Source organism: Schistocerca piceifrons, chromosome 1 (genome assembly GCF_021461385.2).
Source record: "Schistocerca piceifrons isolate TAMUIC-IGC-003096 chromosome 1, iqSchPice1.1, whole genome shotgun sequence".
NCBI classification, from domain to species: domain Eukaryota; kingdom Metazoa; phylum Arthropoda; class Insecta; order Orthoptera; family Acrididae; genus Schistocerca; species Schistocerca piceifrons.
The window spans coordinates 132,402,714-132,415,498 of NC_060138.1; the positions used below are offsets into that span (position 1 = coordinate 132,402,714).

Genomic DNA, 12,785 nt, shown 5'->3' on the forward strand with positions numbered 1-12,785 from the left:
TATCATATTCATCCGTAATGCAAATGGCCATCTTCTTGTTTGTCTCTTGCAAGTGTAATAACGAATTTTCGGGTCCATTTTATCTACTCCAACCTTCGTAGTGTTATAGAACTTTATTATATCTGGTTTCTTTTTTGCATGAGTTTGATCAATGTTTCTGTTGTGATGCATTGTGCTGATGAGAACTACAGACTGTTTCTTTTTGGGAACATAACTCACCATCGTAATGTCACCTCTAAATGCAATCAAAGAGGAAAAATGGTTCAAATGGCTCTGAGCGCTATGGGACTTAACATCTGAGATCATCAGCCGCCTAGAACTTAGAACTCCTTAAACCTAACTAACCTAAGGACATCACTCACATCCATGCCCGAGGCAGGATTCGAACCTGCGACCGTAGCGGTCGCGCGGTTCCAGACTGAAGCACCTAGAAGCGCTCGGCCACTCCGTCCGGCAATCAAAGAGGAATGAATCGCTCTTGAGGCAGATGGTTTCATCTCATTAGGAATTTCTCGCTTATTTTGTTTGATTGTTTCCACCACTGTAATGTGCTTCTGCAGCGTCTCTTCTGCCATCTGCACACTAGTAAAGAGGTTGTCAACGGTAATATCTTTTGATGATCCTTCAATGCTTTTAGCAAGATCTTTCACCACATTCAATCCAAGATTTTTCTGACTAGGTTCATGGGGCTTCCTTCCCGTGTAAACAATTCCGTCTAAAGCATATGCAAATGTAGCATCACATAACCAAAATATTTTTATGCCGTACTTGGCTGGTTTAGAGGGCATATACTGGGTGAAGCTGCATCTTCCACGGAATGGGACTAGCTGTTCGTCAACTGTGAGCGAATCATTGGGAATCATTCTATTTCTACACTTGTCAGGAAATAGTTCCCATACATAGCGAACAGCTGCAAGTTTGTCATCTGCAGATCGAGCTTCACGGGTACGCCTGTCATCAAATCTAATCATTCTCCTTATATCCTCGAATCTATGTACTGACATGGTAGCTTTATATGTAGGATTTGCCTTTTCATCCAAGAATAATTCTCTAATAGAGACATCCCAACTCTTCTCATCACCAGAAAGCAGTAAAAGACCAAGAAAACCCTCCATTTCAGTAATCGAAACGTTTTTCCACGTTTTACCACGTAAAGCAGCCACTCTTCTGCCTTCAATATTTGTGCAGTTGATGATTTCCTATAGTATTTCCTTTGAGATGAAATAGTCCAGGCATCCTTAGGTTTACAGGTTTTCAAACCACGGGCTGGACCAGGTGCCTTCTTTACGATATTATGGACAGGTGTACGAAACGCTGCAGGAGGACCTAATTTCCAAATCGTTCCATTTCGACTAATGCGTATATGGTCATCTATAGCTTTTTGTGGTGGTTCTTAATTTTCAGACTCTGATGAAGTAATATTATTGGACGGATTGTCATCTGCCTCAATACTTACATCTGCAGGTTCATTGGCTGATTCTTCACTACTTGCATCTTCAAAAATATTTCCTTCCTCGCAAGAATCATCTTCTTCAAACCACTGAGCCACAACACTTTCAAAATTAGCTGCATTTGCACGTACTGAATCTCTTGCTTTGCGTGTCGAAGCCATAGTAAAAGGCGTGTCTCTCGAACAGCAGCTTGTGCAGCACTAAACGAGTCATACTCGTAACACTATGGGCCTTGCAGCAACAAACAAACTACAGTAACAATGAGGCTGACAAGAGCAGCGCAGCATAACAATACTATGCAATAACAAAACATTTGATAGCAAAAAGATCAATAATACACCGACATCGCTAATATGTGAAAGTAGTGTGTATTATTTTTTAGTTATACTATTACTACTACAGGTGTTGCTGCTGTTGGCACTCCTGTTGCTGGAAATACCACTACAGTTATTGTTGAATTAATAACTGCTCCCAAACAAATGTTGAAGACGATATATGCTAAGGAACATTTATAAATGCGTGAGGGCTTCTGAACCCCTGCTTATGCATTCACGGTGTATAGGTAAACGTATTGAATTATACAAAAAACTTAAAAAGTTATCTCGTTCAGACTTGATAGGAGGAATGTCACAGAATTAGTGAAAGAGTACTGCAAAGCAATTTGAAATCAAACAAAAAATTACATAATTTAAAAAAAAATTAAGACATACAAGGGTTAATAGTTAATAGTTAAGTAATGAAGTTAAATTTTCGAGTAACGGATTAACTGTTAAGCTAATTTTCAAACAAACAATAAAGGACTTTTTAACTTAGGTTATACTTCTTTCAATGTTTTAAACGTTAATTATGTATCTACTATTGATGACAAAATGATGCCATACCACCCGCGGAAATCACATTCTGGCATGTTCGGGTCATGTAGGTACCTGGCTTCGCCGGAGAGTCCACGACTGATGTAATTAATAAATAGCGGGAATAAATATGTGTTGGCTGTTCATTGTTGTTCGTTTACTGAGCTCGCATTATGCACTATTTTTTACTAGCGGATTGACTAGGGAAAATAAATCATGGAATCGGATTCTAGCTCTACAAGCGATAAGAAATGGGGCTGCATGTAAGCGAATACTATAATTTACATCCAGATCGGAATAACAAATACTCTCGATTGTACTTTGTGATTGCCTAAGGAATCAAAAATGAGAACTAACACTTCGACACTTAACATTTTGACACAACTCATAAGGAGAGCAAATGAATCGCGGTACGTATAGTTTAAAAAAACAGTGATGGCAGAGTCCGGTCTAGGAAACCCAAAAAGAAAAATGAAACGTGGCCATTCATATGTCGACAGTGGAACCAATAGCAATAAAACGGTTAAAAGAATACGACAGAGAAGCACTGGAGAATCTTCTGGCATTGCAGCAATTGGCAGCGGTGTGTCTCAAGCTAGTGTGGGCCAACGTGTGGTAAACTGTTTTGTTACGAAAATAATTCCTTTATGTCCTCGATGTCCCACCTGAACTTTTCCAGCCAAAAGTTTCCTTATTTAAGCGATAGTAATGCGTTTGATTCACTAGCTCTTTTCACTGCACCAATAACATAAAAATTACTGTTACGAGTTACCGATTACCTCTAACTATCGATGAATCTCCTGTAAAGCAAAGCTTTAACGTTTGGAAAACTCAATTTTTTTACTAACAGATTAACGATTAACGTTGTCCAGCTATTCTTATCACACTGCTGGCCGTTAAGAATGCAATACCGGGGAGAACGGCCAACACCACAATTTTACTTATTCGTATACTGTATAATAGGATGAACGCCCATACATTGATAACCGACAACAGAAATGAACCAGGTGTCCGCTTCAAAATCTAGTGTAGTCTTGGTATAGGCCAAGTAAAAGCTGCTACCGATCCAAATCTATCAGCCGAAGGACAGAAACGCTACTTCACATTACCTACAACGACACTTCAACCACAAACGGAACAGAGACTAACTGATTATGACTATACCCACGATAAATTCTATCCATAGCATGTTACTGGCAACACTGTAAAAAAAAGTAGTCATACATATGAGGTCATCATCAACTGGACTCGATGACATCACATTTCAAATGATGAAGCTTATTACTGACCCACACTACTGCCCGTTGTAACAGATATATCCAACCAGTCCTTAATCACAAGCGTTTCCCCTGCGGCCTGGAAACAAGGAATAGTTAAGCCACTACCCCAAACAAATATTGCCACAGCACCATCTGGTTACCGACCTATTTACATTCTTCCTACACTGTCCAAGGCCTTGGAATAATAATCTACGATTAGCTAACAAACCACCTAACTAGAAAAAAGCTGTAAACATCGCAGAACATCTGCCTTTACAAAGGCAACGTATGAACTGAAAGTGCCATGGAGGAACAAGATGTGACTATTACGTACTTTTCAGACTTCAGCAAAGCCTTCGACACTGTCAACTTAGACATTTTACTTGTCAAACTTACTAGCCAAATTTTCCCGCTAAGTGCAGTACAATGGCTTCGCTCATACCTGACGCCTCCCAGGCAGTGCGTCATATCCAGCATCACAAAGTCACAATGGAGGCAGGTAGTATCAGGCGTCCGTCCTCCACACTTCTGTATTAGCCTATACTCTTTTTATTATACGTCAGTGATGTGTCATCAGTTTTGTCGTGCTGCAAATATCAGATACATGCTGATGACTTCAAGCTGTATTTAAGTGCAAAACCAATAAACCTGAAGACAGCTATCTACAATGTCGATACTGACCTGTGTGTACTAACAAAAAGGGCATAGAATAGGGGGTATAAGCTGAACCTATCCAAAACCTAAACGATGTGGGTAGGTGATTCTAGGATCATTAGTCTGAAATATCGAGAATCATCAACGTCTTTAATCCTAAGTCCTCAGGAAAGAGTCTAAGAGCAATGTATATAAATGAACATATAAATGTTCCTTTTTTTTTTAAACCTTTAATCCTCGAAAGTTCTTAACCAATTACGTACACAAAACCTCTTATAGCATGTAAATGTATCCCCCTGCTGGTCTGGGGGTTAGAATTGGCCTGAGGTATTTCTGCCTGTCGCAAGATGCCGCTAAAAGGAGTCTCAGACGTTTCGACCTTTAGGTGCTGGTCTCCTGTAGGGTCTGAACTCCACTTTCCCAAATTTTCCAGAAGGGTGAGGCATTTGGGGAAGGGCGCCTTAGATGGTGCATCGTGACTATTCTGCAATGAGACTTTTGGCATTCCCTATAATCGTGGCTTTCCACTTCCGCTCGTTCTCCATCTCTTGGGCGTGGACACTTTTCTGGGTGCCTTTTCCTCCATCCACTGTGCAGTGTCTTTTCTGCGCCGATGACCATAATCGACTTCTTTGCACCTCATATTCAGAATAGTAGTCAGTCCATTGTGGTGGGGCTGTTGGTTGTAGTCCCTTGACTAACAGGGATCGCTCTGCTGGTGTCTGCGCCATTAACTCCACATGTATGCCAAGGAGTAGATGCCTGTCACCCTGGGGCATTGGGACTCCTGGCAATGGCCAACCTGCCAGGTGGCCTTTGCTGTGGCTGGATGGCGCTCGTGGGGAGGGCCCCTGGTCAGAGTGGGTGGCATCAGGGCGTACCACATCATCACTTGCTGGTGGTCAAACACCAGCGGTCTCTAAGTGTTCCAGGTCTCAGTTCAATGCACGGAAGTATGACACTAAAACATTCCCCTCCCTGGCCACACCATGGGAGGAACGTCAGGCTAATCTCGGGGGCACTGCCCCACCAACCATTGGGGACACCAGTCCCTGCTTCTCCACCAGAGAAGCTGGTCGTAAGGCTTCACAGTCCTCCTTAGTTCCTGAGACTGACTCAGTGAGACCCTCCCAGATAGAAAAAGCAAAGGCGCAGCGAGAGAAACTGAAGAAGAAGGAAATCCTCAAGAATCCAGTCATTGCAGTGACCTCCACTACCTACAAGCTCTGTGTCTGAAGATGAGGTGGAGATTCTGGGGTCCCTTGAGGACCTACATCTTACTGGACCCTCAGACGCAATGGATGTTGATTGAACAGGTACTCAGTTGGTAGCATCAGGAGACTCTGAGGCGAAAACTGCCTCCTTGAACACTTCATGCCTTCCCAGCCTCAGGATAACGTCATCCTCATGTGGAATTGCTAAAGGTTTTTCGACCACCTGGCTGAGCTACAGCAACTGTTAAGTTTTACACCTGCTTTCTTCATTGCCCTCCAGGAAACCTGGTTCCCAGCAATGGGGACCTCTACCCTACACAGCTATAAAAGATATTACAAGAGCTGTAGTGAGGTGGAGTCTGTGTCTATGTCTGCATACTTAGTATGCAGTGAACCTGTGCCCCTACAAACTCCTCTTGAACCTATGGCTATCAGGATAAGAACGATGAAACAGCTGTGTGCAACATATATCTTCCTCCGGAATGTGCAGTACCCATAAACGTATTGGCTGCACTGATTCATCAACTCCCTAAACCTTTCCTACTTTTGGGAGATTTTAACGTCCATAACCCCTTGTAGGGTGGCACCATGCTTACTGGTCGCACTACAGCTGTCGAAACTTTACTGTCTCAACTCGACTTCTGTCTCTTAAATACTAGGGCCACCACACATTTCAGTGGGGCTCATGGTACTCACTCGGCCATTGATTTATAAATTTGCAGCCCAGGACTTCTCCCATCTGTACAATGGAGAGTCCATGATGACTTGTGTGGTAGTGATCACTTTCCCATTTTGCTGTCACTCCCCCAGCGTCATTAAAATGGTTCAAATGGCTCTGAGCACTATGCGACTTAACTTCTGTGGTCATCAGTCGCCTAGAACTTAGAACTAATTAAACCTAACTAACCTAAGGACATCACACACATCCATTCCCGAGGCAGGATTCGAACCTGCGAGCGGAGCGGTCGTTCGGTTCCAGACTGTAGCGCCTAGAACCGCAAGGCCACTCCAGCCGGCCCAGCGTCATTCCTCCAGACGTCTACACAGATGGGCTTTAAACAAAGCTGACTGGGAAGCTTTCGTCCCTGCTGAATCTCCCCACATGGTACCATAGATTTCGTGGTTGAGTGGGTCTCTACAACGGTCGTTTCTGTGGTGGCAAACGCGATCCCATGATCCTGTGGGTGCCCCCGGCGAAAGATAGTACCTTTGTCGTCGCCGGAAATCACTGAGACCGTTAAAGAGCGTAAGTGGGCTATACAGCGACATAAGCAGGACCTAACAGATTTTAAACGTCTCCGAGTCCACATTCGCCAGCTTATAAAAAGTTGCAAACAGGAGTGTTGGAAGAGGTAAGTGTAGACCATTGGGTGCCATACGTCACCTTCCCAAGTCTGGCTGAAGATCAGACGTGTTTTTGGGTACCAGACCCCATCAGGTGTCCCTGGCATTAACATCAATAGCGTGTTATCTACCGACTCCAACGCAATTGCCGAGCACTTCGCTGAGCACTACGCTCTAGCCTCTGCATTGGAAACAGATGGAAAGGAAAGTCCTCCCGTTCACTGAACCCCAAAGTGAACCTTATAACGCCCCATTGACTTCCTCACCTTCGTCAATTTAAGCAGAAGTGCTGGCAGCAACTCAGTACCCTCTGCTGCCTGAGCATCACAAACTGGGGTGTAGATCGCTCTACACGGCTGAAACTCTACAGAGCCCTTGCCAATCCCACCTTGGCTACGGGAGTGTTATTTTTTGGTTCTGCGGTGCCCTCAGCATTGTGTTTACTCTACCCAGTGCATCACCGTGGCATTCGAATAGCGACAGGAGCTTATAGGAAGAGTCTGGTGACTAGCATGCTGTGGAGGCTGGTGTCCCTCCATTTAAGTTTGGGCGTGCCCAGTTGCTCGCCAGTTACATTGCACACATTTGTAGTTCTCCTGAGCATCCATATTACCGTCTCATTTTCCCAATCACTGCAGTTCATCTCCCTCGTCGACAGCCCAGGTCAGGGCTTACGATTGTGGTTCGCATCTGTCTGAACTGCAGTCCTTCACCTTACCACCTCCATTCGAGGTCCATTCAAGTACTCATCCATGGTGTGAACCTAGGCCAAAGCTTTGTCTCAACCTTTACATGGCCCTAAGGACTCATTAAAACTGCAGCTCTCCGCTATCGCTTCCTCTCGATTCTTGTCGTGTTCCGGTGCTCTGAAATTTACACCAACGGCTCGATGAATGATGGTTATGTTGGCTTTGCCTACGTCCACAGATGCCATATTGAACAGCATTCCTTGCCCAATGGCTGCAGTGTATTCACTGTGCTCTTGCGCACATACACTTACACCTAGGCGAGTTGTTTTTTCTCTGTAATTACTCCTTGAGCAGCCTACAAGCTATCGACCAGTGGTACCTTTGGTAGCGACCATCCAGGAGTCCCATCTGTGCCCTGTAACCCTCCCATCGTTTAGTGGTGCATGTCTGGACCCCAGGTCACGTCGGCATGCCAGGTTACGAAGGTGCTGACAGTCTAGCCAAGCAAGCTACGTGGAAACAGCTTCTGGAGATGGGCATCTCTGAAACTGACCTGCGTTCAATATTACGCTGCAAGGTTTTCGGCCTTCGGGAGGTGGAATGGCACATCCTCAGTATGCACAACAAAATGCGTGCCACTAAGGAGACTACAAATATGTGGAAGTTCTCCATGTAGCCCGCTCACAGAGACTCTGTGCTTCTCTGTCGCCGTGAAGACCCACCTGAGTGTCGGTGCGGCGCCCAGTTGACAGTGAGCCATATATTATTGAGCTGTCCATCTTTGGCTGCCCTGCAAGGGAATCTTCAGTTACCAAACGTTTTATACGTGAGGGTGAGTTTCATCATTCCATCTAAGTTTTACGGCATGTCCTTTGTCTCTCTAAGTTCTGCACCTTAGTGCTTTTAGGCTGGAGGTTTTCATTCGTCGCAGAATGGCTGGCTTATCCCTTTTATTCTCGTGATGTGACAGCCATGGTCATTTGCTCTCTTGTTTTACTTTTTTCTACCTGTTTCTAGTGTCTCTGTGGTTTTCTTGTCCAATTATATCCAATTTTAGCGTTTGTTGCCCTTCTGTCATTATAGTGGTTTTCCTTTCTTCCAGCTTTGTGTTGTATGTCTCATTTGTTTTACTAAAATCCTTGTGGAAGTTTTTAAATCAGAACAAGGACCTGGTGACCTAGCAGTTTGGTCCCTTTGCCCTCTCTTTAAACCAACCAACCAACCATATATATGTATATAATCTGAAAATGTACATTTCCGATTTACTTTACTTTTACTTTTTACAAGTCATTTGGAAACACACAGACTATACAGTTTTTAAAATATACAAAATAAACAATAGTGAAACTCTATTAACAAACAGGAAAGTTGTATGTAGGGATTATTATTTCACGATTGCAATATTACTACAGAAACTGAATTTACAGTAACAACAAACAAGGCTAAAGGGGGAGAGAGATGGGGGATGGAGAAAATGGAGAGACATAGGGTGGATGGGGTGCTGTACTGAGAGAGAAAGAGGGAGCAGGATAGGTGGAGATGGAGAGGGGGAGGAGAAGAAGATGGACAAAGAAGAATAGAGGAAATGATTGACAGAGAGATTGGGAAAGAGGAGAAGATGGACAAAGAAAGGTGGAGGGGGAGAGAAACAGAAACAGGGGAGAGAAGGAGATTAGGATGTATAGCCAAGTCCCACATATTAGAAATGTTTGCTTCCTCTTTGCTTTCTTTTTCGAGAAAGCAGACTGAGCCATAGCAAAGTTTGGCCAGCTAAAGCTAGCAAGAGATGAAAATCTAAAGTGCATAGAGCATGCAACTGCAATGTGCGTCTCTCCATGCCCTACAAAAATATAGAAAGCTCTTCCCTATTTACCTGAACAAGAAACTTGTACAAACTGTTATACTTCCACTTTCTGATTACAGTGATGTTATCCTGCAAGATATTTCTAAGAACACCTCACGGTGCCTAGAACTTGTTATGAATACTGTGTTCGTTATATCTGTGATGCTCGACTCTTTGATCATATTTCATCATCACAGGTCTCCTGGCTGTGTGAAGACAAGCACTGAGATTTCCATTGTCTTCTCCACCGTCCTCCTCCACAATGACGCACTTGTCTGAATGACATGGCACAAGCAAGCGATCCCAACAGAGCAAAATCCTTTCTGTTCCACTCCATTGGTCGGCCACATTCTCGAAGTCCTTCTCAGTAGCAGAAACCCGACTCTGAAGTAATCTACCACATTATCTTAGACAACAGATTAACATCTTCATCTTCAAAATATGCTTAATGGCATATCTGCTGAAGCAGCAATAAGAATTACCATTATCCCTCTACGCACTTGTTACCATTATACATCCTTTTTTCTAACCACGTCTTCCTCATTTCCCATTATTGGAAGCCGGTGCAGTCTGCTTTAAATTTCCTTTCCATAGAACTCGTACTATCAGAAAACATTTATCCTGTGCACCCATAAATTCTTTTATATCTGCCAATTTATTGTCATTATTATTATTATTATTATTATTATTGTTATTACGAAAATTAGTGACAGCAGCAGCGGTAGCAGAACTACTGCCAGTATTACTTTCAATACTTCATAGTTAGTATTATTTACTCACGTTGTCTCTATAGACACTCAAATCATTTCAGTACCATTTGTCATATTAAAATTTTTTTTTCATACTTAACTGTGAGGTAGAAAAGGTACTGTATGTGCGAAACCCTGGTCCATTGTAAGAGAAGGCCTGATGGCCCTAATCAGTTCAGGTTAATTTAATAAACAACTGACATCTAGCTAAACCTGTAGGAGGTTTGGGATATCTATTACGTAAAATTCAATGCACAGCTGCATCGTAGCAGGCATCAACATCAGTATAGCCTCGCTGGGCATCAAGTCGAACTCACCTAGGATGATGGAGCCTGTCTTGTCAGCCTGTAGACGGTCGGAAGTTCGGCGCCGCAACGTCGCATACTCGCAGCGAAGAGGTGCAATGGGGCAACAGACAGCGACAGACATCCGTGAATTGAAACAGTGGTCGTGAGACTCATAATCACTCACATACTCTTTGTCAAAGTGCTACAGCTGCAGAGGAGGAAGTACTATGGAAGTTAATGGACGGGACATATATTCTACTGGACTGATCAGGAATCTTATGTCTGTTTTCACTTGCGTCTACATACATACTCTGAAAGCCTCTGTAGCGCGTGTGCCGTTTCCCTCGCTCCTCTCCCATTTAGTTTGGAAACAGAGCGAGGGAAAAACGACTATCTGCAGGCTTCCGTCTCACCCTTAATTTCGCTCATCTGCGTAGTAGCAGCACTACCATTTGGGATAGGAAAAGTCAGTTTTGCTGCAATATTTCTGAGCGCGCAAGTTACAGCCAGGCGCAGGCCTGTGGACAGTAAGTTAAGCTACCAGCGGTTGCGAAGTAGAATGGAGGCCACAGGGATATAGACCCACTGAAAAGAGTAAACACAGTGGTTTGCGTGGCGCAATTTACAAGCAGAAGAGGCCCACTGGCCTTCCTAGGTCTTGGGAGTACGTGACTTGGAGTGGCATGTTAGCAAAACAGAGGCGCACAGATGGATATAAGTAGTAAGTGGGTATGCTGAGCGTAGTTGAAGTAATTTAATAATGTTTTTATTTCCTTATACACAGCTAGGCTGAGCACACGAGCCACTTACTTACTAACATTTTTTGTAAACAGATGCAAGCCAATACACCCATAAAAAATGAAATTTTTAAAAAATTTTCAACTAAAATTCTGCAGCTACACCCGAAATTCCAGATCTTGAAGTTCTTTACTTTCAGTTCTTTTCATTTCTTTATATTTCAGTTTAATTTCACCATCTTTAAAAAATTGGAAGTCCCAGTCACCTAATATTTTATTGAGCCTTTCTGGCAAAATAATTTTAACTTTATTATCGAGCTCGAGAGAAATTTTCTCCCCATACCTAGTTTTTAAACGTTCACAATCAGTAATGTAACAACACTCAATTACCTCAAGCTCACTAATCTTTATAAACAGATTAGAATTGCTTGCATTATTGAGTTTCTTCAGTAGAGTGTCCATTTATATAGAACAAAATTTTAATAACCTTTTAAATTTTTAATTTTGTAAATATGACTAATGTGTGGGATGAATTTGTTTGACATCTTTGTCGAAAGAAATAATAATCCAAGAGAGAAACAAGTTGAGTGAAATATTTGGAAGAATATTTTAAACAATCATTAGTTATAGAACACTTGAGAAGTCAGGATTATACTAAGCATGTTAGTGTATTAAAAGGAATTTATGGAGGAGAATACAAAAAGTACTTTGATAGCTATGAGGAAATTGATATAGAAATATGGGAGGAAATAGAAAGCTCTGATTCTCTCTTTTCTAAAACTGTAAAGCCAATAGTGAATTCTCCCTACAAAATTACAAAATTACACTAAAGCATATTTGTTATTTTTAAAAGTTTATCATTCTATAGCCAAAAAGTTAGACAACATAGAATACAGCAAAATGCAACTGACTAAATAATTCTATTTGTATAAGGAATGTGGTATGAGTATTTTATTTACAGTAGATGATATAGATTAAAAAAATTTACAAGATTAAAATTTTGATATTATTAAAATTTCTTATATAATAAATAATTGTCAATAACCATAAGGCACAGTATCATGGTTATCTAGAACAATTATTTTATCATACTGAAATGAGAATTCTTTCTTAACCTATTTCCTTATTAGATTTTTAGTATCAACATCTCTTGTTATCTGGTTGTATTCTAACTATCTTTTCTTTAACTTCACTTTCCATTAACCTTATCATTGATTCACCATTCAACTTTTGAATATTCTTGTAATTTAATGTGAATCTTTTCAACTTCAATCCTGTTTTTCCGTCATCTTTCTCGTTATAGTAATTTCTAGGACCTGTGAAGCCCAGTCTGTAATCTAGTTATATCCTTATTCATTAGTCCATTCACCTAACATACAATGTTTCCACACTATTTTTACCATTATCAATAAATACTACAGAATCAGTACCAAAATATACAACAGATTCTCCTAGTTGATCCAACATATCATATTATCTGAGTCTTGTATTTGATGTAGTGAATGCAGCTATAAGGATATTTGTAGCTGCATTGTTTTCCATGTAATAGTTCACGAAATTGTACCTCATCTGAACCATCTGCTATGTAATAAAATTTACATATAAATAATCTAATCTGTCATCTAACAGTATCTCATTAAAGTGCTGTAGTTCCTAATTTATTTTCATAAAGTCTTTCCAACAATTTTAAATTGCTTTTATTTTTAA

The 12,785-nt window shown here is 41.6% G+C and overlaps 1 protein-coding gene across 1 annotated transcript in view; it reads right to left on the bottom strand.

Moving 5' to 3' along the window:
• Positions 1–1,393: 1,393 nt before the first annotated feature.
• Positions 1,394–12,785, bottom strand: part of LOC124788589 (farnesol dehydrogenase-like) — a 196,157-nt gene continuing 184,765 nt past the window's right edge. Inside the window, exon 7 of the mRNA XM_047255893.1 lies at positions 1,394–1,540. Coding sequence (XP_047111849.1) covers positions 1,394–1,540 — 147 coding nt within the window. The remainder of the gene's footprint in view (positions 1,541–12,785) is intronic.